At 37.0% G+C, this 27897-nt stretch overlaps 9 protein-coding genes across 9 annotated transcripts; 4 read left to right on the plus strand and 5 right to left on the minus strand.

Moving 5' to 3' along the window:
• Nucleotides 1-3060: 3060 nt before the first annotated feature.
• LOC129433354 (histone H4) lies at nt 3061-3513 on the plus strand. The gene has a single exon (XM_055191949.2). It carries the CDS (start codon nt 3068-3070, stop codon nt 3377-3379), a length of 312 nt encoding a protein of 103 aa, XP_055047924.1. The 5' UTR covers nt 3061-3067; the 3' UTR covers nt 3380-3513.
• Nucleotides 3514-4134: 621 nt separating this feature from the next.
• Nucleotides 4135-4579, plus strand: LOC129433334 (histone H2B). The gene has a single exon (XM_055191935.2). It carries the CDS (start codon nt 4148-4150, stop codon nt 4520-4522), a length of 375 nt encoding a protein of 124 aa, XP_055047910.2. The 5' UTR covers nt 4135-4147; the 3' UTR covers nt 4523-4579.
• A 5394-nt stretch (nt 4580-9973) lies between these two features.
• Nucleotides 9974-10710, minus strand: LOC129433330 (histone H2B-like). Its single transcript, XM_055191930.2, has one exon. It carries the CDS (start codon nt 10447-10449, stop codon nt 10075-10077), a length of 375 nt encoding a protein of 124 aa, XP_055047905.1. The 5' UTR covers nt 10450-10710; the 3' UTR covers nt 9974-10074.
• A 554-nt stretch (nt 10711-11264) lies between these two features.
• On the minus strand, nt 11265-11631 carry LOC129433697 (histone H4). The gene has a single exon (XM_055192356.2). The coding sequence runs from the start codon at nt 11620-11622 to the stop codon at nt 11311-11313; it is 312 nt and encodes a 103-aa protein (XP_055048331.2). The 5' UTR covers nt 11623-11631; the 3' UTR covers nt 11265-11310.
• A 724-nt stretch (nt 11632-12355) lies between these two features.
• On the minus strand, nt 12356-12840 carry LOC141364137 (histone H3-like). Its single transcript, XM_073868234.1, has one exon. The coding sequence runs from the start codon at nt 12809-12811 to the stop codon at nt 12401-12403; it is 411 nt and encodes a 136-aa protein (XP_073724335.1). The 5' UTR covers nt 12812-12840; the 3' UTR covers nt 12356-12400.
• Nucleotides 12841-13659: 819 nt separating this feature from the next.
• Nucleotides 13660-14116, minus strand: LOC129433313 (histone H2A-like). The gene has a single exon (XM_055191912.2). It carries the CDS (start codon nt 14090-14092, stop codon nt 13706-13708), a length of 387 nt encoding a protein of 128 aa, XP_055047887.2. The 5' UTR covers nt 14093-14116; the 3' UTR covers nt 13660-13705.
• A 304-nt stretch (nt 14117-14420) lies between these two features.
• Nucleotides 14421-15455, minus strand: LOC129433286 (histone H1-like). Its single transcript, XM_055191880.2, has one exon. The coding sequence runs from the start codon at nt 15432-15434 to the stop codon at nt 14817-14819; it is 618 nt and encodes a 205-aa protein (XP_055047855.2). The 5' UTR covers nt 15435-15455; the 3' UTR covers nt 14421-14816.
• A 4845-nt stretch (nt 15456-20300) lies between these two features.
• On the plus strand, nt 20301-20651 carry LOC141364138 (histone H4). Its single transcript, XM_073868235.1, has one exon. It carries the CDS (start codon nt 20301-20303, stop codon nt 20610-20612), a length of 312 nt encoding a protein of 103 aa, XP_073724336.1. The 3' UTR covers nt 20613-20651.
• A 495-nt stretch (nt 20652-21146) lies between these two features.
• LOC129433327 (histone H2B) lies at nt 21147-22024 on the plus strand. The gene has a single exon (XM_055191927.2). The coding sequence runs from the start codon at nt 21605-21607 to the stop codon at nt 21977-21979; it is 375 nt and encodes a 124-aa protein (XP_055047902.1). The 5' UTR covers nt 21147-21604; the 3' UTR covers nt 21980-22024.
• Nucleotides 22025-27897: the final 5873 nt, after the last annotated feature.

Genomic DNA, 27897 nt, shown 5'->3' on the forward strand with positions numbered 1-27897 from the left:
TCTGATTTTAATACAACACGATATCTGCTCTGAATAGAAACAATTGTCATTGATTTTGTTATTAAATACAATTTGAATTATTATTGTGTTATGTTATGTCTTTTTTTATTTACAGGGACTGGAGGGTCAGGAGTAAAGGAAAGTATTTCATATTCAAAGAATGCGTCTCACCACATTTGCTTACCTGGAAAAATCTCATGAAGCATTTATTGGTCATTGATTGATCTCGCATGACTGTAATCTCCTATTTTAATGGTTATTTTATCGCCTAATTTTATGGTTGAGATTAACTCAAAACAGTTTCTACACACTCTTTTTAAACCATATAGATATGTGTTGACAAGAATGAAAATGTGACAATAAAATACAACATAAATGTCATTATGAATTTTTATTTAGGAATGTAAAAGAAGTTGTTTTAGTGTTTAAGGATGTCTCAGCTAAATGCCTAAATGTAAATGTCTATTTTTGCAAAGGATCTTCTGCCTTGGAGAAAAGTCTTTAACATGGGACAGATGTAGCTGATATTGACAGATGTGTAAATACTGTTTGGTGTTTTACCCAAAACTCCAGTAGTCACTTGTTCTGGTTACATAAGGTGTCTTCAAGTACTGCTGTACTTCAACAGGGGCATCTGCAATGATACTATGGACTCTGTGTCTCACTTATCTTATTGTCCAGAAGTTCCCAAAACTTAATCTCCGTGTCCTCCTGCAATAGTGTCTACTGCTGAAATTGAAGGCTGAAGTGATTCTAGTGGTAGCAGTGTTGTTTCAAGGACCCCTGCGCTGGATTAAGCAATGTCGTTCTTGATGGCAGCCTCAGTCTTGAATGTAGGATCCAGTAGTGTTGCCTTGCATAAGTCTTCATGGACTACACATCACAAAGGGCTGTTTAGGGTATACACTTTCACTTAGCGTTTGTTCTGTTCTGCTTGTCATTCACAAAGATTTTATAAGAGTAATCGGATGTAAGACACCCATGCTTCAGTTTTACAAGCACCAGTGGATTGAGAATGTTATCGTGAAAGAAAGAGCATTGCTGCTCTAGCTGCATGTCAAACATGGCATCAAGATGTGAAATACCTGATCCAAAACGGAAGTCAGTTTTATTTTTTTAATGATATTAAAACAGAATTGAAAAATATAATTTGGGAGATGAGAAAATAAATACTGTAAAAATAATTTTCAAATTCAAAATATGAAGTGTTGGTCAATCAAAAAAGACCTAACACAAACTCAGTGTTTAACAGAATAAAGAAACTCATACCGGTTTAAATCCACATGAGATGGAGTACATGTTGACAAAATTTTCAACTATCCTTTACAGTTTATGATGGCACATTAATAATAATAAAAATAATGAACCACACGTCTAAATTGTTTATAACAAACACTGTGATATTTTAAACAAAATATTGTCCGTTATGATTTCATGGGGACTTTAAACATAAAATAAAGCGAACTACTTATCCTCTTGTATTTGTGGTAGACAGAGAGATGAAAGAACAGCGGCCACTATGAACGCCTGCTTTAACAATTCGATTTTGGTTGACTACCATCTGGGTTACCATATGTATACTGTAAAAATGCCATTGTTAAACTATGTAATGGTAAATCCGTGATTATTACAAATAATAATATAAAATAACTAACTGTATGTTGGCTGATTAATGTTCATGTAAAACATTATTTAACAACGTTATTAGTGTTACTGCAGAACCAAGAAAAGGTCACCAACATATAAGGTGGCCTGAGGCGAAGTAAATAAACAGCTTTTTTATTTCTTTCTATTTCTTTAAGAGCCACCACAATACCACCGAAAGAGAAACTCCATTATAAGATTTGCATGTGTTTTTAAGATTTTATTCTCCTTTAATAAATTGTTCAATATTTTCCCTATGCTTTATTTTGCTACAACAAAGGAATTGAGGGTATTTACATTAAAAACGTACATTTAAAGCAACTAGTTAATTGATAACTACGTTGTCCCCACTCATTTTACTTAATATTCACTCACTCAGCATATGTTGCTGTAAAGTAACACGTTACTGTCACAAGTACAGCTGCATGTGACCACAGCCCCACTCTTTTTTTAAAAGCAATGGCAGATCATCGAGCCTCTTAAGAGTTCCCAGAAGTTACTGTCGACCCCATAGAGCTGTGTATGTGAAGTTTAAGCTCAAAATACCATATAGATAATTTATTATACCATGCTAAAATCGCTAATTTGTAGGCCTGAGCAAAAGTGTGCTGTTTTGGGTGTGTCCTTTAAAATGCAAATGAGCTGATGAAATGCAAACACTGATCACAGTGATGGTTGTTTGTGCTGTCAAGTCCTTCTTTTCTCCTTCTTTCTCTCTGCACTAAATGGCAGTGCTGTGGTTGGATAGTGCAGATAAAAGGGGCCGTATTATTATAATTCGCCTTGCTACCTACCTCACAAAACAGGCAAAATCTGAACGACTGGATTTTTCACATGCTTGCAGAAAAGGGCTTACTCAAATTAATTTACTGGGTTGATCTTTATCACATTTTCTAGGTTGATAGAAGCACTGGGGACCCAATTATAGCATTTAAACATGAAAAAATATCTAATTTTCACGCTATGACCCCTTTAAAGTGTTTGGAGGCAGCGTAAAACATGTCAACAAGGCACATACCAGCAGCTGACCATACTAATCTTCCCATAGGCCTATTTTATTTGTCAGAAAACATTGTTGATAGAACTACATAAAAATACTACCTACAAATATTGGTGTGATATATAAATACTGCAAATCAATGCATTGTCTTAAGAAAAACAGCTCTTTGCCTCTAAGTCAATGTATTTCAATGGCTCACTATAAGCTTCCAGGAACTAACTGAAGTCTCCATGAATCACATGACGGCCGAGCTATTGGACTTTCAGTGGCGCAACTCTGTTTTCTCTATAGACGTTATGTGACGATATCACGGTAGGTTGGGGCGTCTACATTTCTGTGTGTTTCCACTAGGTCCTGTAGACAACTGTAAAGTCCTGTTTCACTGTCCTACTCCTCTCACTCTCTGTTTTGCAAGTTGAAATCATGTCAGGAAGAGGCAAAGGCGGTAAAGGACTCGGTAAAGGAGGCGCTAAGCGTCATCGCAAGGTTTTGCGTGATAACATCCAGGGAATCACCAAACCCGCCATCCGTCGTCTCGCTCGCCGTGGTGGTGTCAAGCGTATCTCCGGTCTGATCTATGAGGAGACTCGCGGTGTGTTGAAGGTGTTTTTGGAGAACGTTATTCGTGATGCCGTCACCTACACTGAACACGCCAAGAGAAAGACCGTCACCGCCATGGATGTCGTCTATGCGCTGAAGCGTCAGGGTCGCACTCTGTACGGTTTCGGAGGTTAAATGATTTAATCACGCAAACCCAAACGGCTCTTTTAAGAGCCACCCACATTATCACATAAAGAGTCGAAATCTTTGTCACTGTTTTGTTTGTTAAATGCACAGATATTGTATAGAACAGTTCAAAAGCATATTTACACAAGTGTATTACAGATATTTAGCAGATATCTTATGGACGTATATGTGCTAACTGAGCACATAAGTTATGTGCTTTATCCTTTTAATCTTTTATTTTGTGTGAATTGTCTCAAATACAAGATTTTAATTTCACAACATCGGTCACTAAAATAAAGGCTTTGCGAATAACAATTTCTCTTTAAACGACAAATTCGTTTACTAAAGCTGTGCTCTTTGTAATCTTGGTACGTGCTTAAAGACAAACACAAGATGTTACTTCGTTTACTAAACGGTTTCATGCAAATGTGCCTATATTTAGTATTAAAGACATTTTGCGCTTCCTGTTTCCAAAGAAACAATTATATTTCAAATACACCGTGTTTTTAAAATGAGCGGGAAAGTTAGACAAAGCAAAAACGCACCGTGGTATTTTTGAAACAAGATGCGGTGGGTGGGGCTACAGTTTATAAAGAATTGATTGGTTCGCTTACGTTACAGCTACCCCAATGAAATCTATTTCTTTGTATTTTGTCCAATGAAAACCCGCTATCACAGTGTGTGCTCATAGTATCTAAAAATTAGCATGGTCAGTGTATAAATGCTTCTTCACACTGCTAGACCCTCAAAGATTTTGGATTTTGATCTCGAGTCATCATGCCTGAGCCAGCGAAGTCCGCACCTAAGAAGGGGTCCAAGAAGGCCGTTACTAAAACCGCCGGAAAGGGCGGTAAGAAGCGCAAGAGGTCCAGGAAGGAGAGCTATGCTATCTACGTCTACAAGGTCCTGAAGCAGGTTCATCCTGACACCGGGATTTCCTCTAAGGCCATGGGGATCATGAATTCTTTCGTCAATGATATCTTTGAGCGTATCGCCGGTGAGTCCTCTCGTCTCGCTCACTACAACAAGCGCTCCACCATCACATCGAGAGAGATCCAGACCGCCGTGCGTCTGCTGCTACCCGGTGAACTCGCCAAACACGCCGTGTCTGAGGGAACAAAGGCCGTCACCAAGTACACCAGTTCCAAATAAATCTGTTGAATCTTTCAACACCCCAAAGGCTCTTTTAAGAGCCACCCACTTTCACGTTTAAAGAGTTTCTATGTTTAAAAAAACTTTTGTACCTTACCAATTTTTCTTATCATTCAAAAGACAAACTTTTTAGATGGTGTTGTACTTGAAGTGTTCGTACACTTGGAACAGAGCAATGTAAACTTTTATCTGATTAGACAACTTAAAACAGCACATTTAAGCATGAAACATGTGCTGTTGTCTGCAGTCTACTACAGTTAATCAATTTACCATAGTTATCATTGCACAATACTGTAGTACTTATTATTTGCCATATAAATAAACTCTTTTACCAGATCACTTCTGTAATAGTTAAACCCAGTGACAAGATGCTGTTGGTATTCAGGGCTGTGCAGAGACCTTTGGAGGGGCAGGTGCTTAAAGTATAAATTGGGCACATTCCTCACTGACATGCAAGCGCACTAATATATTTTTCTTTATTTTTCTTGCAAATAGAGTGAAACAGAAAAATCTATATAGTGAGAGTTTTATATCTATATATTTATGCATTTGGCAGACGCTTTACCTAAAGCAACTTCCAGTGCAGTACAATAAATTATGTGTGTGTCAACAGTATGCAGTTTTGATATTATCTGATTGCATTCTGACATATTATTAGGTTTACAGGCTTGTGTTTTTTATATATATAATTCTATTCTAATGTTCTGAATTTATAATTTTTGATTATTTAAATAATAATAAAAACATCACTTACGAGGATAATTCAAATAAAAAACAGTTTGAGCTTGTCTACCAGTGATGTGAAAACTATTTTAATGGCACTCTATGTTTGTTATTATATATTATATTTTCATGATAGTAATTTGAAATATGAATAGTTTATAGTCACAAAACAAACACCCAACCCCTCAAAGCATATTAATCTTTTATTAAAAAAACAAAAACAATAAAAAAACAAAGTGCGTGAACATGTATGCATCCTTTTGTAGATTTGTATGCTGTGTGTAGACGTTTAGCTGCTGTGAAAGGTCAATAGGTCAACACTCATTTTATTTACGGCATTTTTTATTTTTTATTAATTTTACCTATAGTTAAATTGAACAGGCCTTCACAAAAGTGCATTTAATTAAAAAAATGCCTTGACAAATTAGGCACTTTCATCATCCAGGGGTAAAGTGGCAGGTGCCCCCCCCCCTTGCACGTGCATGGTATTCAGAAATAGACTACATCATACGAACACTGAAGGGAAAACTAGTTTTAACCTTAAAGTGCAACATTGCTTACAACCTCAAGATGTTATACTAAGTGTAAACAATTTGTATGAGTAATAGTGATATATCTTTCTGGCATGAGCTTTACCAGAGCCTTTTATTTGTTAGAAGATATTTGCATTTTTGGCATTTATGTGTGATACAGTAAAACAAAAACATATATTAATTTATCTTATTTGCATTGTAAACTGTTTATTAACACTATTACTTAGACTGTGATGACTTCATGTGCATTCAAGGCAGGTTTTTATGGTAAAAGAATAAAACAATGATAAATGATCTCAGAAGTTTTACACTTTTAGGGGACATTCCACCCTTTTTTGAAAATAGTCTCACTTTCCAACTCCCTTAAGTTAAATATTTTGTTTTTACCATTTTGAAATCCATTCAGCTGATCTTCGGGTCTGGCGGTACTACTTTTAGCATATCTTAGCATAATCCATTGAATCTGATTAGACCATCTTGCTCAGAGTTTTGATATTTTTCCTATTTAAAACTTGACTCTTCTGTAGTTACACTGTGTACTAAGACCGACAGAAAATTAAAAGTTGTGCTTTTCTAGGCAGATATGGGTATGAACTATACTCTCATTCTGGCGTAATAATCAAGGACTTTGCTGCCGTAACGTGGCTGCAGCAGATGTAGTGATATTACGTAGCGCACGAAAATAATCCACTGCTATTGAAAGTCCAAGGGGACTATTTTCGGGTGCTGCAATCAATGGATTATGCGTAAAAATCAATGGATTGTGCTAAGCTATGTTTAAAGCGGTACCACCAGACCCACAGATTAGCTAAATGGATTCCAAAACGGTAAAAATAAAATATTTCTCTCTAGGGGAGCTGGAAAATTAGCATATTTAAAAAAAAGTGGGCTGTCCCTTTAATGTAAAATATGCAATCTAATGTGACATGTTTGAGAGAAAAAATAAATGTCTTGCCAAAATGTTTCAGATCTGGCCTAGTGGTTTTTGGATATTTTACTGCAAACATCTTACAAATTGTACCTTTAAACGATAAAAGCAGTCTATAGACTTCACACAATATTAAAATTAGGATTTAACAAGGTTTTAAAAGCAGTTGTCTAAATCTATAGCCTAGGAGTATAGAAGTTCAGACAGATAAAGAGGTGCTTGGTTATTTAAGGATTATAGACCAAAAGCAGAATTTTGAAGTTAATACGGAAATGAACAGGAAGCCAAGAATGAACATAAGATGTGGGTATGTCTGAGAGAAGCTAGTGCCTACCACAGTATTGATGTGTTTATCCATTTTTAGGTTACTATCAAGAAACAAACCCAAATTTGTAGTGAAATCAGAGAGACCACAGAGACTGTGACTCTTTACTGTGTATAGACCTGAAGCCAGATTGAAATTTTTCATAAATACAATTATCAAAATAAGTTGGTTAAAACAACTGTCTCTATCACCTTAGAAATAAAAGGTCAAGAGCCCACCGGTGCAGGGAATCTTAGATGTCCAAGTATTGACTTTAGGATATACCTGCAGTTTTTGCACAAAGTTTATGGAGTCAGACAAATGTGTATCCACAAGACAGTTTCTGATATGCAGAAGTGTCTGGCGATCATAAATCAGGAGAGATGGTCAGTTTGAGACAAATAGAAACATAAAAAGTGCAAAAAGCATGCAGAGCAGACGGCACGCCACATAAACCGACATCATCTTTGAATTAAATGACAGAAGACTTCACTGTTGTTTATATTAAAATGTTATGGTCATACATGTGCATGGATCTCTTTCTACAAAACAGATTTTGTAGGATTTCGGACTGTGCTCATTAGTCTTTATCTGAAGCTATTGTTGTTGTTAATTTTTATGTGTGCTTCTCTATATTTTTTGTAGACGAATGACGTAGTAAGAGTAATTTTCTAAAATGTCACAGGTCAACAGATGGGCCCAAGGTGTTATTACATATTTATTTGTAAATGTACTATAAACCTAAAATAATCTTGAGAAACGATATATTGTTGGAAAGCTCAAAGAATGTTGTTTTTGTAATTCCAGGCCATCTGATGATTTAAATTGACATTTAACAAAATGAGTGTCACTATACACTCACCCCGTATATTCATAATTGTCTTCTTCAAATAAATCCATGAATCTTTAAAAACCTTGACGACCTACATATCATTAGAAAGCTATAAGGATGTAGTTTTCATATTTCAAAAACTTTTTGCATTAATAATAATGTAGGATTTATTTTATGAATTCATTTAAGATTATGCAGCTAACCTTTGACACCTAGTGACCTTTGTTGGCCACTAGGTGTCAAAAGTATTTAAGAGTATATATATATATATATATATATATATATATATATATATATATATATATATATATATATATATATATACTCTTAAATACTTTTGTGTTTTTGTGTTTATCTTCCCCCATTAATATTCATGGTTGCATTGTTGACCTCACACATAGAGCGAGAAAAAAAGGAAAAATAACAAAAACAAAGCACATATAAACATCACATCAGAAATCAGTCTTAGTCTTCTTAATTTCCAACATTAGCAATGTCATTACCATTACCAGTTTCCTGACTTTTTTCTTCAACCAGTATACTTTTTTGTTGGTAAACAACCCTTCCGACATAAACATCCTAGTTTTGTCCATGAACTGTTTAATATCAGAATGTTTTTAACTTGCACCCCTCTCTTGACGTCCCGGCCTGCTTTGCTTCATCAGCATTGCCCCCATCTGCCGCATTGTTTTTTTACTGGACAGGCACGAATTAAATTACCCACTTCTTCACAATTGAAACATTAGCATAGACAACATTTTCAAATTCGACGACGTTCAAATGCAACGATAACTCCAGTTCTTCCTCTTCTTTCAGAATCATATAAACAAATCGTCTAAATGAAATGACGTGTAAGAATTACTAAACAGATCCCACTCCAACTTAAAACAAGCTCATCCTAAAAGGCTAAATTATTATAGAGGTAATCTCAGTCCAGCAATACAACCTTAAGTGATATTTTCTTAATTATAGTATGAGAGAAAAAGTGAGACTTCATGTGAAAGGGGGTCTATGATAATTAAAGACATCTGTTTACACCTCATCCAATCACTTGAGTGAACACTGTAGCCTAATCAGATCAATATGATCATTTGATCAAGTACTCCTTTGGTGACTGTAAGGAACTGATCCATTTACATCAGTATTCTTATGTTATAGGGTTACAGCATTAGCATTTGGAAATGAGTACAAAGAGTGACCAAATTGTGGCCATTTACATTAGAATTCTTGGTTTACATCTCAAAGGGTTAGCATTGGGGTGGGAGAACATTTTTGAGAGATTTCACAGTTCAGAAAATCTGTGTGGTATGCAGATATCAATGCACAGGAATGAACTCATAATTTCACAAATCTATAACTTTGAAAATATTTAAGATGTGCAAAGATGACAAGATGATGTTAATAGGCTGGTGAAATCAAAACGTGTTAGTTTTAAGAATTGTACACTTCTGCAGTTGGGTTGTTTGATTCTCTCTTGCATATTTTACATTAAATCTGTAAAACTTCTGAGATCATTTATCATTGTTTTATTCTTTTACCAAAAAAACAATGCAAATGAAGAAGTCCCAGATTCTGTGTGTATTGTTTAATTAAATAATTGCCCATGCAAATAAAATAAAATATATGTTTTTGTTTCACAGTATCACAAATACATGCCAACAAAGTCTTTAACAACGCAAATATCCTCTGACAAATAAAAGGCTCTCTTAAAGCTCATGGCAGAAAGATATCACTTTTACTTAGACAAATACTTTACTCCTAGTATTTTGTCTTGAGGTTGTAAACAATGTTGCAGTTTAGGGTTAAAACAACCAGTTTTCTGTTCAGTGTTTGTATGATGTATTAGCCGTTATCTGAATACAAACAGCATCTTTCAACTGGGGTTTATTGTATTACAGAAGTGACCTGGTTAAAGTTAAATTATATGGCAAAGAATAACTACTATAGTGTTGTGTAACATTAACTATGGTAAATTTACTAGTAGGCTCCAGAAAGCAACACAAGTGTTTCATGCTTAAAACGTGCACGTTTGTTGTTGATTGACAAGAATGAAAATTTTGTCATTGGTCTGTTTGCGAAGTGCAGTAACATTGCACAACTCAAACTAAAGTCTACTTATCAAAACTTGAAAGATCTCTTAACACTAGATGTTTTATAAACATGGAAACTCTTCAAATGAAAAAGTGGGTGGCTCTTAAAAGAGCCTTTGTGGTGTTAAAAGCCTCAACAGATTTATTTGGAGCTGGTGTACTTGGTGACAGCCTTTGTTCCCTCAGACACGGCGTGTTTGGCGAGTTCACCGGGCAGCAGGAGACGTACGGCGGTCTGGATCTCTCTCGATGTGATGGTGGAACGCTTGTTGTAGTGAGCGAGACGAGAGGACTCACCGGCGATACGCTCGAAAATATCATTGACGAAAGAGTTCATGATCCCCATGGCCTTAGAGGAAATTCCGGTGTCAGGATGAACCTGCTTCAGGACCTTGTAGACGTAGATGGCATAGCTCTCCTTCCTGGACCTCTTGCGCTTCTTTCCTCCCTTTCCGGCGGCTTTAACAACGGCCTTCTTGGACCCCTTCTTAGGCGCGGACTTTGCTGGCTCAGGCATGATCACTTTGTCACAATAACACAATGAATGAGGATTTGAGTGTGTGAAGAGGCATATATACACGGCTCATGCAAATTTTTTAGAGACCGTAGACATACCTTCTGATTGCGGGTTCTGATTGGACAAAGAACACGAATGGATTTCATTGGAATAGCTATAAACTAAGTGAGCCAATCAATGACTTAGAAACTTAAGTCCCAACCACCGCCTCATGTTCGAATCGCCCGATGCGTTTCAGGGTTGTTTTACTTTCCCGCTCAATTTTGTACACGATACTATTTCTTTTAAATTTTATATTATATACTATAACGTTTTTTTAAACTCGAGCAGAACAAATTAATGCACTCCCTTTGATTCAAAACATGCAATGAAGTTTGTAATATGCTAATCTTGTTCTGTTCTTCATTTTACATGAGTGTGTAATAAACTAAAACATGTAAATCTTATGTAACAAAGAAAGTTAGACTATGATTTAACGCATCTATAAGCAAGATCTAAAACGTGTAAACATGTAGCATTACTCTGAGCACCAACTTGAGAGTTATATTGTCATTTCAGTTGCAAAATTCTGTAATCGGAAGTAGATAAAGAACACAATAGTAAAGTGTCATTATATGCTTAGTTTAAACGTTATTACTAATGTTCATATTAAAAAAAAAAGTATAGCGCGACCACCGTGTGACGATCAAGACATCAGAAAGATATACAATTCCACAACAACCGAATACGACTGATATAAAGCAATGTAACCTTAAACAACAAACTAACAGGTATACTATTACAACGGAGACGTTAACTCTTTATATGAGAAGATGGGTGGCTCTTAAAAGAGCCGTTTGGGTTTGTGTGGAGTTTAAGCGTTTAACCTCCGAAACCGTACAGAGTGCGACCCTGACGCTTCAGAGCATAAACGACATCCATGGCGGTGACGGTCTTTCTCTTGGCGTGTTCAGTGTAGGTGACGGCGTCACGAATAACGTTCTCCAAAAACACCTTCAACACACCGCGAGTCTCCTCATAGATCAGACCGGAGATACGCTTGACACCACCACGACGAGCGAGACGACGGATGGCGGGTTTGGTGATTCCCTGGATGTTATCACGCAAAACCTTGCGATGACGCTTAGCGCCTCCTTTACCGAGTCCTTTACCACCTTTGCCTCTTCCTGACATAATTTTAGTTTCTAGTAGTCAAACTACGTAACGGAGTGCTGTGATACAAGACTTTATAGTTGCTTACAGGACCTGATGGAAACACAGAAATGAGGGCGGAGCCAGCAATGTGCTTCTAGTTCGACCCACCTTGTCAATCATTTATTGCCACTTAAACATTTCAAATTTTTTACGTTTACCAAATTATGATTTTCCCACCTACACAACACAACATGCAGCCATGCTTGTTTAATGTGTTGTTTTACAGATGCAGCAATGTAAACACAAATGTAAAGAACTTAATTTTTTGGTAGTTTATCCCATATTTAATAGGCACTTACGTATGGTAGTGTTCACAGATACAATTTTCTAGAAACGAATATTTAACCTAACCATTTTATACTCAAGCGAAAACCATAAATCCTTAACTTTTACATTATGAGCTCGGGGAAGTGTAAACTCTGAGCACGAGAAAAATTAAACTGGTCTTATTTTCTTGATGTGCTTAGACGTTACTAACTCTCAAGTTAGTGGTTATAGTCAGTCGATTGTAGTGCTTACATTACTAAAAATTAACAAGAGATTAAACAAGGGGGAACTCAACTTTGAATTTACAAACTAATACTTCTATTCAGTTACTGTTAGTAACAGTTTAAAAGTTAATAAACTTCTCTTAAAAAAATACCCTTAAGTGTAAAAGGTAGTGTTTAACTTTTAAAAACACGTAAAGAAATTCTCATTCAGTGGAATTGTGGTGGCTCTTAAAAGAGCCTTTGTGTTGATGTGGGTGACGTTGAGTTTAAGCACGCTCTCCCCGAATGCGGCGGGCAAGCTGGATGTCTTTGGGCATGATGGTGACCCTCTTGGCGTGGATGGCACACAGGTTGGTGTCCTCAAACAGGCCGACCAAATAAGCTTCGCTGGACTCCTGCAGGGCCATGACGGCGGAGCTCTGGAAACGCAGATCAGTCTTGAAGTCCTGGGCGATTTCTCTCACCAGACGCTGAAATGGCAGCTTACGGATCAACAACTCAGTGGACTTCTGATAGCGGCGGATTTCTCTCAGCGCTACGGTACCGGGCCTGTAACGATGAGGCTTCTTCACACCGCCTGTGGCTGGGGCGCTCTTACGGGCAGCTTTAGTAGCGAGCTGCTTCCTGGGCGCTTTGCCTCCGGTGGATTTACGAGCGGTCTGCTTTGTTCTTGCCATGACTGAAATCAAAACTCTCCTTCGTAGAAAAGTGAATACCAAACTACACTTGGCAAGCTGCATTTAAAGACTAGAAGACCATGAGCTCAGAGGGCGGTGACAGTAAACTGACATGTGATTGGCTAATGTGTGACGTCTACTGGTCATTGGCTCTTTTCAAACGAGCAGAAGCGGTTTGTTCCCGCTCGTGTCCTTTTGTTTAGTTTAAAGTCATATTTAAGCAGTTATATTTAAGTTTAAAGTCATGTGGAATTTATAATTTGGAGTGTTCTGATAAAAAATACGTTTCATAAAAAGCAAAATACATCACCAGTATGAAAGCGCCCGACACAAATAATATAATCGCGATGGGTGTAATCTCAGACGTCCTATAACACCATATAATGTTTAATGTGTATTTTAGAGCCTTCAGTGCTTTTAGTCCAGGGGTTTTCAAACTGTATGGTGTCGAGAATCCCCAAATATGAAAAGGTTTGTGTAAAGAACCCGCTTTTTTATGTACAAAGAAACACGGAATCTAATCTGTGTTAAACAGTAAGTGATATTTTATAGACACTGTTCGAGTTGGAATGGCACTTAACGCTGGAGAGAAACATTTTCAATTCAATTTTATTGCAGCAACTCTGTTTCACAGCAGAGCACAGTTGAAAACACTAGAAATTAACAATTCTTGAAAATAGGCTTGTACTAAGAAAAAGGACGTTCACTGACCCCAGTTTGGAAACTCCGGCTTAAATCAGTTTAAGCATAATAATGATATTTCCTAAATCATCTTGTTTTGCATGTATGTAACACGAATGATCTATACAAAAGATCTAACAAAAGTTCGCTCTCTTAAAGCTCATGTGGGTGGCTCTTAAAAGAGCCTTTGTTTCGTTTTTGTAAAATCGGGGTTTACTTTGCTTTAGCGGGCTTCTCGGTCTTCTTTGGCAACAACACAGCCTGGATGTTGGGCAACACACCGCCCTGAGCGATGGTCACGCGCCCCAAGAGTTTGTTCAACTCCTCGTCGTTACGCACTGCCAGCTGTAAATGGCGGGGAATGATGCGAGTCTTCTTGTTGTCACGAGCGGCGTTTCCAGCCAACTCCAGGATCTCAGCAGTAAGATATTCGAGCACAGCGGCGAGATAAACTGGAGCTCCAGCACCTACGCGCTCCCCGTAGTTACCCTTGCGAAGAAGTCTGTGAACACGGCCGACGGGAAACTGAAGCCCGGCTCTGGATGACCGAGTCTTAGCCTTCGCTCTGGCTTTACCACCGGTTTTGCCTCTGCCGCTCATTCTCGTTCAGTTCTTGTAACCACAAAAACGTGTGACTCGAGGTTGATGTTTCCAGTATTTAAGAGCTGCTTTATTTGCCTATTGGTTGAAGTCTGTGAAAAGTGCAGACCAATCACTGAACTTCCCTCCAAATCCAAAGCCCTCCCCCTTCTATCTATCTGCATGCCTTTGTATTACAATTTTCGCTTGTATTCACGTTTATACATTTGGCAGATGCTTTAATCCAACTTACAGTTCATTATAATTTATACATTTATATGTGCATATCTGTATGTTTTATCCGAGGACAGATGTTTAAACTGAAAGAAACTGAACAAACGTTAACAAGCCAAAGTGAAACATAGTGAAGTATTTTTACTTTACTCGGGAACAAAATACAAGTATTTGCACTGTATCCGTGTTTATATGCTGCAATAACGTTTACTTACATCTGTAAACTCTACTGCACTTCATAAATACAAAGCGTCTTTAACTTTAATACTCAAGTTAATTAAAAATTTAATGCTTTCTTATGGCAGAGACGCTCCAAAATCTGTTTGGCACTTAAGTTAACATTTTAGAAACTTCTGATTAGAAGCACGACTTTATAAAGTATTGATTGTTTTAATAAATCAAATTCTGAAAATGAACTGCAAAAAACATTACACATATTGAAACATTGCTCTTTAAAGGGCTGGTGGGTGGCTCTTAAAAGAGCCTTTTTAGTAAAATATAAAGTCTGACTTTATTTCTTTTTGGGCGCTGCCTTTTTAGGCTTAGCTGCTTTGGGCTTTGTCTTGGGTTTAGCAGCCTTTGCTTTCTTGGGGCTCTTCGCTGCTTTCTTAGGAGCCGCTGGTTTCTTTGCTTTCTTGGGGCTCTTTGTTGCCTTTTTAGCGGCGGTGGCGGCTGGCTTCTTCGCTGCTTTCTTGGGTGATTTCTTAGCGGCGGTCTTCTTTGTCGCTGCAGTCTTGGGCTTCTTGGCAGCGGCGGGTTTCTTGGCTGCGGGCTTCTTTGCTTTAGGAGCGGTTTTCTTTGCTGGTTTTGCCTTGGTCTCTGCCTGCTTTTTGTTGAGTTTAAAAGACCCAGAAGCGCCGGTCCCTTTGGTCTGGACCAGAGTGCCTTTAGTCACGAGATTCTTGATGGCGATCTTGACGCGAGCGTTTTTCTTCTCCACGTCGTAGCCACCGGCGGCGAGCGCTTTCTTCAGGGCGGCGAGAGAGACGCCGTTCCTCTCCTTGGATGCCGAAACAGCTTTGACGATGAGATCACCGACGCTTGGTCCAGTTTTCTTGGCTTTAGCGGCGGATTTCTTCTTGGGTGCTTTGGCCGGCGCGGCGGCAGCAACTGGAGCGGTTTCAGCCATTTCTCTACGTGTATGTAATATCACACAAAAGATCAGTAATGAGGAGCTGCAGAGCGCGCGGCGCTTTTAGTCAGCACATGAGAACCATATAGACTCAACCTGGACAGCTCAGTGTCTGTGCGCCTCCACGAGCAGCTTACGTGTGTGTTTTCTCCTCTAACACTTACAAAAAAACTGGAGTATTTAAACACATTGGCGCGATGAGAACAATGTAAACACATAGTAGAGGTCCATAGCTATATATTGAAACTAAAACAGGCGTGGAAGAAACGCTTATTTTGGCATCTTTATATAAAATCTAAGATCAACATCAGCTGCTGGATAAAGCTACTTATGGTTTTCATGAGTTTTTGTCGTTTAATGTTTAGTGACAGGTCGAGCGCGTGTTCCGTGTTTTCAACAGACACTTTGTTAAATCGCTTGAATTAAATGAACATCACTGAAAGACTTGTAAAGCGTTATATAAAATAGTTGTTTTGATCATCTTAAAGCACACGCGCCATCCAGAGGCTTCTTTGTCTGTGATAGGCTACTGTAAGTTTATATAATTTTCTTCAAACTCAATTTATGTGTTTGTCATTATACTTAAACTGAGAGGTGAACAGGGCAATGGCGATTTATTAAAGTGTCCACAAGCATCCAAACCATAACATAGCAGTGACAGAGAGATATTGAAATACATGCACACCAGTGATGCAGTCCTAATGAAGTTAAAACAGAAAAAGTGGGAGCAGTACTGCACTTTTTAACATCATGCCCAAATTAAACTTAGGAAACACCTAAAGAAAAACCTTTCCCTTATTTAAAAACCACTTGAACAAAGACTTGAATCGAAGGACAAACTACATATACTGCGAGAAACGTCAACAAGCTTAAATTTGTCTTCCATCAGGTCCTGTCATGAATTTTGTATGTTTTTTTCATTTTCCAAAGTAAAGACTTTTACTGTCATCCCTCATATTTGGTGGACCATAGAGGTTGATCAGCATTAAATTAATTGTAAGTGTAAACACACATTTACATTGTTTAAATAGTTATTTACACAAACATAATAAACATACAGCTGTGAGAGGTAAAGCTGAGGTGGAAATTTCCAAAACCAAATCTATGTCTAGCTTATACAGTTCTTACACAGCGATATTGTGTTAATTGAACAAATGCTTTACCTGAGGAAAATATCACAATTTGGTATTTGACATGTATTATATCCACTAAGTGTTAAGACTAGGTCTCAGCTCCTAAATTATTTAAGAGAGCTGAAGAGGTCTCCTAACCTAGTTAAGAGTAACAAGAGGGCAGCAGAGAGGTGGAGATCATGCACTTTACAACAAAAATGTGTTAGAATTACTTTCATTCAAATGTATTTATATGGCACTTTTGAAATTTTTTTTGTTGCAGAGCTGCAAATTTACAGTAAAGACACAGCAGTAGTTTATTAAAAGTAGATAGGAATTAATATAACATGAAATAGAGAGAGTATAGGTTTTTATAGAATGTATATTATATTACACAATATAATAGGCTATACAGTATAAAATGGATAAGATGTATATTAGTGAAACTTATTCAAGTGCTTGCACAGCACCAATATTTTTTATGGGATTATCAAGACAGCAATGGTATATATTTAAATGGTATATAAATCTACATAATATACACAGTAAAAAGTTAAAGTTGGATCAAATTATTAAAAATGCCTAAAAAAATGTAATGTTTTATCAACTTAAATTTTCTCAGTTTAAGTGAAATAATTAAAGTTAAAAATGTTTAAATATTAGGTGTTACCAATTGAAGTAAAATTTTTAAGTAGAGCCGCTTTTGGTTTTACAGTATATGATAGTTAAATAAAATGCCATAAAATGTAAATAAACTACAATAGTAGGACCAGTCTTATGAATATGAGACGTTTATAAGGAATCTGAAAGCAACTTTCAGTAAAGCGTAAGGTTACTCTGCGTTCAGGCCCATTTCCGAGCTCAGAGCCCTCTCCCGGACAGCATGCCAAATACGTTTACTAATTTAATCTATCTTTATTCTATCTTTATTATAATCAACTTATTTGTAAGTGTTACAAGTGATGTGTATTCATTTATTTGTCTGCCCTCTAGGGGGCAGAAAAGTGTTTTTTTGTTTGTTTAAGCAGATTGTGTACACCTGTGGGCCATCAGAAGTGCTATATAATGATCCCAGTAACAACATTCCGGTGGTGGAGGCTGAGTGGCCATCCAGACACGGATTTGCTCTTGTGTGTTTCCCCAATTTTTGTTCCTGACTAAGTTCTCCTACATTGTTATTATTTTTGATGTTGTTTTAATAAATTCCCCTAATTTCAATGAGCCTTTGTGTTATCCCTCTTTATGTTATGGCAGTGGCTGTAACAGTAAGTGTGAACTCGTGAAATATTTTTGGTCAAAAAAAATGTTGTGTGTGTGTGTAATGGTAGTCATGTGTGTATATTACCTTCCCTCATCTGTCATTGGATGGGTTTTTTGTTTGGAACTGAAATAACAATTTATTAATAAAATTATAAAATTTTATTTACAATTACATATGTGTAGTTATTGAGATTGAAATAATATTGTTTTTATGAAGTGAAAATGTAATAATAAACAATTATTAACTTTATACTGACAAATTAACCTTCTTGCATGAATATGTGGCAACAGGAACAACATCACTTTTTCTTATTTCCACTCTTTAATTGAGCCTCCAGCAGAACTTTATTTTTGCTTTTTATATCTGACAAAAGCATCTCTTATAGATAAACAGCAGCATTTCTGGAGGAGACCTGACCTGCTAAAGAGAGATGGCCTCCACCCATCTCGGGAAGGAAGTGCTATAGACTCCTTAATCACCTACTGTGACGTCACTGGAGGTAAAAAATAAATAGGAACCCATAGCAGGCATGCTAAAAGTTTTTGACTTTCAATTGTCATCATGTTGTGTTTTTGGCTGCCAGAATAGAAGGAACAGCACTTTTGGTTGAAAAACCAAAGTTGTACCGGATCCCGAAAGACATTCCTTCACAGAAATCAAGAAGACAATTGTGGTTGAATGAAATGCGGTGTACAAACTAGACGGAGACGATCATAAATAATGCTCGTGTTTGCAGTGCAAACTTAATATCAGGTCAAATAATCTATGCATATGTACTGGTGTGTTGGTTTTATCTAGTACAAATCAGCAAGTTTCTGTTTTATAGGTGAAAAGTCGCCAAACTTCAATATTGTTTAGCTTAAATATCAAACAAACATACAGCGATAGATGTGTATGCCATCCTTTGAATAGTCTCTTAAAATAATCCACATTGCTAATCATAGCCAGCCCAGCGATAGGTTACATAAGACAGTAAACCTTGACAAAATTCCCCAAACCACCTGAAAGTAATTCATATTGTGTCTAGGAAATATCCAAAACCTGGTTAAAATTTAATTTACAAAAATAGCTGTCACAGTCCTGCAGAATCAGTGACTGTACATATTCGGACAGTTCAGAAACTTCTTCTGCATCCATGTTTAATAAATCCTTCCTAAAATGTGCTAGCTTACGCTTGTCAACATTGCCTCCACGGCTCTTTTTGCCTCCAGCTACAGTAAGCCCTGCCCACCCGGAGACGTTGCAATGTTTACAAACTTTTAAGGGGTCTGTACTCTCTAGAAATCTGACCAATAGTCTTACTTGTGATAATGTCTCACTTTCCAGTGCACAGGTCAGGAAACAGACAGATCGGCTCCTACAGAAATGCTTCAATTTGTCTATAAACCCTATTATATGCTGTGGGCACAACTTTGACATCCAGCCGTGAAGTAACTCTAATCTAGTATAAGTCTCATCACCCCGGTAGGTGGGGACCAGAGCATATTATATTGTCTGACATTGTTTTTTTGCAATTTCACACAATCTTTGCATTCCTGACTATTCTTCAATCTGTTTTAACAGTAGTTGCTTGTTTTCTTCCATCTGCTTTGGTGTTTTGTTGCCATTTGAAAGCATTTGCGATCATTTTAGCTGAGCATCATAAACGTTGCTGCATTTCTTTATACGTATTCCCTTCTTAAATCAACTTTATAATCAAATTGCGTTGTTTCTCTGAGCAATGATGGAACGATCCATTTTATTTAGAAATTCACATCACATTCACGTCAAAAATAAGGTGGATAAATGCTTTTTAACTCTCAAAGTGGAAATCGTTTACTCACATTATATGAAAGAAAAAGCACTGGGGTTTCTGTAAAATTATTCTTCATATCGGATGGCCTGAGGATGGGTAAATAAACAGCATTTTTAATTTTGATCCGAACTATTTCTTTAAAAGCCAATAACACTGAAAGAGGACCTTCCTATTGAAAGATTTGCATGCATTTTTAAGCGTTTATTCTCCTTTAATAACTTGATAAATGTTTTCCCTGTCATAGATCAATAGGTATTGCATTCTGCTGAACATTTACTTTATACAGACCAGTGAGGAAATACAAGTTTAAAATACTGAAATAATGTGTTTGTCATTTACATTTGCGTTTTAATTACTGTTTTGGTTGTTGTATGGGCAAAAGGATCGAGGATATTTACATTACAAACGTACATTTAAAGCAACTTAACAACTACACTCATTTTACTTAATAATCACCCACTCAGCATATTAAAGTAACATGTTACTGTCACAAGTACACCTGTATGTGCAACAACTATTATGTGACGACAGAAGCTAAAATAAAACATGGTGGTCGGTCAGGCTTTCTGACTGTGACGCATGAACACGTTGTTGGCTCCTCCTTCATTTCTGGATGTTTCCACTAGGTCCTGTAGGCAACTGTAAAGTTCTGCTTCACAACTCTAGTAAAGCATTGTGTGTTGCATACTGAAATCATGTCTGGAAGAGGCAAAGGTGGTAAAGGACTCGGAAAAGGAGGCGCTAAGCGTCATCGCAAAGTCTTGCGTGATAACATCCAGGGAATTACCAAACCCGCCATCCGTCGTCTCGCTCGTCGTGGTGGTGTCAAGCGTATTTCCGGTCTGATCTACGAGGAGACTCGCGGTGTGCTGAAGGTGTTTTTGGAGAATGTTATTCGTGACGCCGTCACCTACACTGAACACGCCAAGAGAAAGACCGTCACCGCCATGGATGTCGTTTATGCTCTGAAGCGTCAGGGTCGCACTCTGTACGGTTTTGGAGGTTAAACGCCAAAACTCCACTCAAACGGCTCTTTTAAGAGCCACCCACGTTTCCTCAAAGAGTTGATATCTTTTGTTACCGTTTCGTATTTGTTTAAAATGCACTATATTATATGGAGTAGTTATACATTTTATTTCGATCGTGGTGGCCTATTAACGTCCGCTTTATGACGGTACTTTTCGCAATCTTGTTGCGCTGTTTTTAGGATGTTGTTTCTTCATAGAAAGATGCATGTCTATACGTTTTATACGAGATTGTGACTTTTGTCATTACATCTGCAAGTTGTATTCTCAGTATTTGCTCATCTGCAAATGGTCTCGGAGACGTTTTCTATAATGTAGACGTTGTTTATGGTTAAGATGTAAAATTGCTTTTCTAAAACGTTTATCGCATGTTTTTACACGTGTATTTAACAGACATCTACACGTATCTGTACTAACTGGGTGCACATGCGTTTTTTCAACCTTTTAATGAACTTTCTCAAATACAAGTTTTTATCTTCACCATACACCGGTCACTAAAATAAAGGCAAACGAATAACAAATGACGAATTTGGTTACAAAAGTTGTGTAATGTTAGTGTATATTTTTAAACGCAGACACAAACAAAATGCTTTTTCGTTTGATGAACTGTTTCGTGCAAAAAAACAAAAAAAAACTGGCGCCTATATTTAGTATTAAAAGCATTTTGCGCTTTATATTTCCAAAGATAGAATTATATTTCATATACACTGTTTATAAAATGAGCGGGAAAGTTAAACACAACAAAAAGCACAGTTTTTTTAAACATGAGGCGGTGGGTGTGGCTACAGTTTTAGAGACTCGATTGGTTCGCTTACGTTACAGCTACTCCAATGAAATCCATTTGTGTTCTTTGTCCAATGAAAACCCGCAATCACAGTGTGGTCATTGTCTCTAAAAATTAGCATGGACAGAGAATAAATACTTCTTCACCAAAGCAGACTGTTACATACTTTGTCGTTCCGTCTTGAGTAATCATGCCTGAACCAGCGAAGTCCGCACCTAAGAAGGGGTCCAAGAAGGCCGTTACTAAAACCGCAGGTAAGGGCGGTAAGAAGCGAAAGAGGTCCAGGAAGGAGAGCTATGCTATCTACGTCTACAAGGTCCTGAAGCAGGTTCATCCTGACACCGGGATTTCTTCTAAGGCCATGGGCATCATGAACTCTTTCGTCAATGATATTTTCGAGCGTATCGCCGGTGAGTCTTCTCGTCTCGCTCACTACAACAAGCGCTCCACCATCACATCGAGAGAGATCCAGACCGCCGTGCGTCTGCTGCTGCCCGGTGAACTCGCCAAACACGCCGTGTCTGAGGGAACAAAGGCCGTCACCAAGTACACCAGCTCCAAATAAATCCGTTGAATCTTTTAACACCACAAAGGCTCTTTTAAGAGCCACCCACTTTATCGTTTAAAGAGTTTCTATGTTAAAAAAAAGTATTTTGTCATAACTAACCAATTTTTCTTTATAAAAATATGTAAATTCTTGTTCTTCAAGAGACATTTTGATGCATAAACTTTATAGATGGTGTTGTACTTGAAGTGTTCATACTTAAATCAGATAAAAATTCGGTTTTCATTGCTCTGTTCCTAGACAACATCAAGCAGCACCTTTAAGCATGAAACACATGTTGCTGTCTGCAGTCAACTACAGTTCATCAGTTACCATAGTTATTGTTACACAATACTGTAGTAATTATTATTTGCCATATAATTTAACTCTTTTACCAGATCACTTCAATACAGTAAAAAACCCACTGACAAGACAGTTTTATATCTATATATTTATGCATTTGGCAGACGCTTTTACCCAAAGTGACTTACTGTCCGTTAAAATAATGTGTGTGTGTGTGTGTCAACAGTATGCAGTTTTGATATTATATGATTGCATTGTGACATTAAGATTATGTTTACAGGCTTGTTTTTAAAAATATAATTCTATTCTAATCCTGTTCTGAATTTATTATTTTTGATTATTTAAATAATGATAAAAAAGCAATTATGAAGATAAATCAGAGAATTATAAAATCAGTTTGAGCCTGTCTACCAGTGATGTGAAAATTTTATGGCACTCTACATTTCTATTATATTGTTTTTATGATAGTAATTGGAAGTATGAATAGTTTATAGTCAAAAGAAAAAAGTTCTCGAGAGGTTTCTATGTCAGTAAAGGTGGTGGTAAAGGGTAACGTCATTGACAGGCGACTGCACTGCCCCGTGTCACTGTTTAGAATGGCAATTTTCTCATAATTTACAAATAGTTAACACATTAGAGATATTGTTAGTAATCAACTGAACAAAATATATAACACTGGCCTAGTGTTTATATATATATATATATATATATATATATATATATATATATATATATATATATATATACAGTCTTGTTCAAAATAATAGCACTACAATGTGACCAACCAGAACAATCAAGGTTTTTAGTATATTTTTTTTATTGCTACGTGGCAAACAAGTTACCAGTAGGTTCAGTAGATTCTCAGAAAACAAATGAGACCCAGCATTCATGATATGCACGCTCTTAAGGCTGTGCAATTGGGCAACTAGTTGAATTAGCTGAAAGGGGTGTGTTCAAAAAAACAGCAGTGTGGCATTCAATAACTGAGGTCATTAATTTTGTGAAGAAACAGGTGTGAATCAGGTGGCCCCTATTTAAGGATGAAGCCAACACTTGTTGAACATGCATTTGAAAGCTGAGGAAAATGGGTCGTTCAAGACATTGTTCAGAAGAACAGCGTACTTTGATTAAAAAGTTGATTGGAGAGGGGAAAACCTATAAAGAGGTGCAAAAAATGATAGGCTGTTCAGCTTAAATGATCTCCAATGCCTTAAAATGGAGAGCAAAACCAGAGAGACGTGGAAGAAAACAGAAGACAACCATCAAAATGGATAGAAGAATAACCAGAATGTCAAAGGCTCAGACAATGATCAACTCCAGGATGATCAAAGACAGTCTGGAGTTACCTGTAAGTACTGTGACAGTTAGAAGACGTCTGTGTGAAGCTAATTTATTTTCAAGAATCCCCCGCAAAGTCCCTCTGTTAAAAAAAGGCATGTGCAGAAGAGGTTACAATTTGCCAAAGAACACATCAACTGGCCTAAAGAGAAATGGTGGAACATTTTGTGGACTGATGAGAGTAAAATTGTTCTTTTTGGGTCCAAGGGCCACAGGCAGTTTGTGAGACGACCCCCAAACTCTGAATTCAAGCCACACTACACAGTGAAGCATGGAGGTGCAAGCATCATGATATGGGCATGTTTCTCCTACTATGGTGTTGGGCCTATTTATCGCATACCAGGGATCATGGATCAGTTTGCATATGTTAGAATACTTGAAGAGGTCATGTTGCCCTATGCTGAAGAGGACATGCTCTTGAAATGGTTGTTTCAACAAGACAATGACCCAAAACACACTAGTAAACGGGCAAAGTCTTGGTTCCAAACCAACAAAATTAATGTTATGGAGTGGCCAGCCCAATCTCCAGACCTTAATCCAATTGAGAACTTGTGGGGTGATATCAAAAATGCTGTTTCTGAAGCAAAACCAAGAAATGTGAATGAATTGTGGAATGTTGTTAAAGAATCATGGAGTGGAATAACAGCTGAGAGGTGCCACAAGTTGGTTGACTCCATGCCACACAGATGTCAAGCAGTTTTAAAAAACTGTGGTCATACAACTAAATATTAGTTTAGTGATTCACAGGATTGCTAAATCCCAGAAAAAAAAAAAATGTTTGTACAAAATAGTTTTGAGTTTGTACAGTCAAAGGTAGACACTGCTATTTTTTTGAACACACCCCCTTCAACCAATTGCCCAATTGCACAGCCCCAAGAGCGTGCATATCATGAATGCTGGGTCTTGTTTGTTTTCTGAGAATCCACTGAACCCACTGGCAACTTGTTTGCCACGTAGCAACAAAAAATACACTAAAAACCTTGATCACTCTGGCTAGTCACATTGCACTGCTATCACTCTGAACAAGACTGTATATATATATATATATATATATATATATATATTAGTATTACTGCAAACATCTTACAAATTGTACCTTTAAACAATAAAAGCAGTCTATAGACTTCACACAATATTAAAATCCAGAGAAAAGTAGGATGTTAACAAGGTTTTAAAAGCAGTTGAGGATATGAAGCGATTCTAATGTGGACCAGCAAGCTGTTCCAGAATTTAGGGCCTGCAGTGGCAAAAGCTCTGTCCCATCTGTTTATTATTGATGATCTGAGAATCAGAAGAAGATTTTGATCTCTAGATCTATAGCCTACAAGTATAGAAGTTCAGACAGATAAAGAAGTGTTTGGTTATTTAAGGATTTATAGGCCAAAAGCAGAATTTTGAACAGGAAGCCAAGAATGAACATAAGATGGACGTATGTAAGAGAGAAGCTAACGCCTACCACAGTATTGATCTGTTTATTCATTTTTAGGATAAACTTGAAGCCAGATAAATACAATTATCAAGATAGGTCTGAAGTTGGTTAAAAACAAAGACATAAAAGGTCAAGAGCAGCCGTGCAGGGAATCCGGGACGTCCTAAGTAGAGACTTTAGGATTCGCCTGCAGTTTTTGCGAAACTTTTATGAAGTCAGACAAATCTGATCATAAACCAGGAGAGATGGTCAGTTTGAGACAAATAGAAACATAAAAAGAGCGAAAAGCATGCAGAGCGACAGACTGCACACCACATAAACCAACATCATCTTTACATGAAATGACAGAAGACTACACTTTTTATATGGGCCATTCTACCGAATTCGTGCAAATTGCTGTCCCGGAACCAAAAAAACTAATTTAAAAAGCATTAATGTGGGAAAATGTTTGATAATAAAAAAATATAAGCATATAGCAATCAAAACCCAAAGTAATATTTGAGGTAGCTTCAGGTTTTATATATAAAATATCATCATTTATATGGTGCTTTCAATTGAGAGATGGTTGTCCCAAACCCCAAGGTCTGAAATTCACCATAGGAAAAAAAATATGAAATAATTTTTTTAATGTTTTTATCATTGTTTTAAGAAGTATCATTGTGAATACTTTTGTTAATTAAAACCAAAAATATATTTATTGGATATTTTCAGTGAAAATCATGTAAAATCATGTAAAAAAAATACTGTCCCGCATTTTCACGTCACTACCGAAACATTGCATAGTTTGGTCAATAATATAATACTGCTTTAAGCCACTCCCCTTCATTTTGAACCAGAAACTTTGTCTGTTCCTTTCTCTTGTGGTGACATGGTGATTAGATCAGTCTCATGGTTTTGAAGTAAATGTGAACAAAAGTTTGGAAATCAGTGTGTGACATTTATGAATGTCACTACCGATCACACATTTTCAATGATTAATTCAGTTTTTTTATTTTTTCTACTGGTCATTTAGGTTTTACTCATGTTTTAATGTCGAGAACTGTGCTAGCTAACTACGTACTGATTAGCATCTTAGCAGTAGGATCAAAGTTAGCTTAAATTGTCACTACCGAAACAGTCACAACCGAAACATTTGTTGACGTTTCGGTTGTGACGTGATTGTTTCGGTAGTGACAAAATGACACTTATTTCTTTATTTTAATTAATAAATAGAAACTTTCTGCACATATATTGTTTTTCAGTACAAATAATTTGTCATGTTGTACGTGATTTGACTAGGACTACAAACTAAGATAAAATGAGCTAGGCCAGATTAATTTAATTAATTCATACAGTAGGAGCTTGACTCATTATTGATATAAATCAAGGCTATATGATTCTACCTCTGGTCTCTAGGAAAACTTTCTGCGATAATTAAGCGGGACTTTGACTGATTGCTTTATATAATTGACATAACAGATAGCACTTATCAGTATCATTGTAAATTGACATGTCATTGTTAAGTGTAGACAGGGCAGGCTCACACTAATAATGTAAATATCTTTGGTTAATTTGTAGAGATAGCTACAGAGAGAGAGGAATCACCAACATGCATAGACGGAAAGATGAAAGTAGAGCGGACAGACTGAGCAATACAGTCTCCTGAGGTTGCGTGTAGATGGCACGAGGTGTGGAACTCGTGCGGTGCGTACGCCGGGTTCCACTTTGGCGTGCGTGTGGTGCGCGGGTCCTTCCCATTCACTTAGACGGGGCATCTTTTTTTGGCGTTTTGTTTATTGGTTTCTCAATTTTTTTCTGTTTTTCAAACCATTTTCGCTTGGGTTTAGGGTTAGGTTTTAGATGAGCTTAATAAGGTTATTTAATATACAGGTTTCTCAATGTTTTTGTCCATATTTAAGCCATGGTCGCTTGGAGTTGGGGTTAGAGTTGGGGTTTGGGTTAGGATGTCATTTTTATATAACAAAAAGTTTTTCTAGCCTTAAACCCAAGCGAAAATGGTAAAAGAAATAGCAAAAAAATTGAGAAACCAATAAATAAAACGACAAAAAAAGATGCCCCGTTTAAGTGAATGGGGAGGACTTGCGTATCATATGCACGCCAAAGTGGAATTTGGCGTATTGCACGAGTTTTACACATCGTGCTATTTATACGCATTTTCAGGAGACTGGGCTGGACTGAGAGAGCCTATTTTCTTGAGCCGATACTTCTTTTGCTCACTCAGTTTTCTTTTAAAATTTGGCATCATCGTGTCATTTTTATAAGTCTCAATTTAAAAAAGTAACATTAATTGAACTTAAAAACCTATATTTCTGTCTGTAAATAATGCCGGAAAAACTCTGTGAACACAGCAGCCACAAATCAGCCAATGCCAATACATATAAAACTCGCAAAAATCGCCCGATATATCGGTCTATCACTAGTTCTTTTATATGAAAATTGATTCAACCTACCTCAAATCAAATAAAAAATTAAGTTTACTTCAAACTCAAAAAAGTCAAACTCAGCAACAAGAGAATCAGTTAAGGAGGTTTAGAGAAGTTAGAATGTGTAATGGAAAAACAGGCACACATGTGTACACCAACATTACAGATGGACATGGGTGCACACACACCAAATTCTGTAGTTTATACTGTGGGCCTGAAGTTTTATATGGACATACATTATGTCATCTTTTTCTCAAGAGATGTGAAAATCAACACAGCATCTTGCATCCCTTCAAGGTCTGAACTATCTGCCATCTCTTCAGCGTAATATCAGTCTTTTATGTGGTGTTGCGTTAGATATTCTTTGTGCTGTATGTTTTGACTGCATAATGCCAACCATTTTTGACTAACTAATTACTTTTTTTTACACAAAATATGGAAAATCC

The sequence above is a fragment of the Misgurnus anguillicaudatus genome, chromosome 6 (genome assembly GCF_027580225.2).
Source record: "Misgurnus anguillicaudatus chromosome 6, ASM2758022v2, whole genome shotgun sequence".
Classification (NCBI taxonomy): Eukaryota; Metazoa; Chordata; class Actinopteri; order Cypriniformes; family Cobitidae; genus Misgurnus; species Misgurnus anguillicaudatus.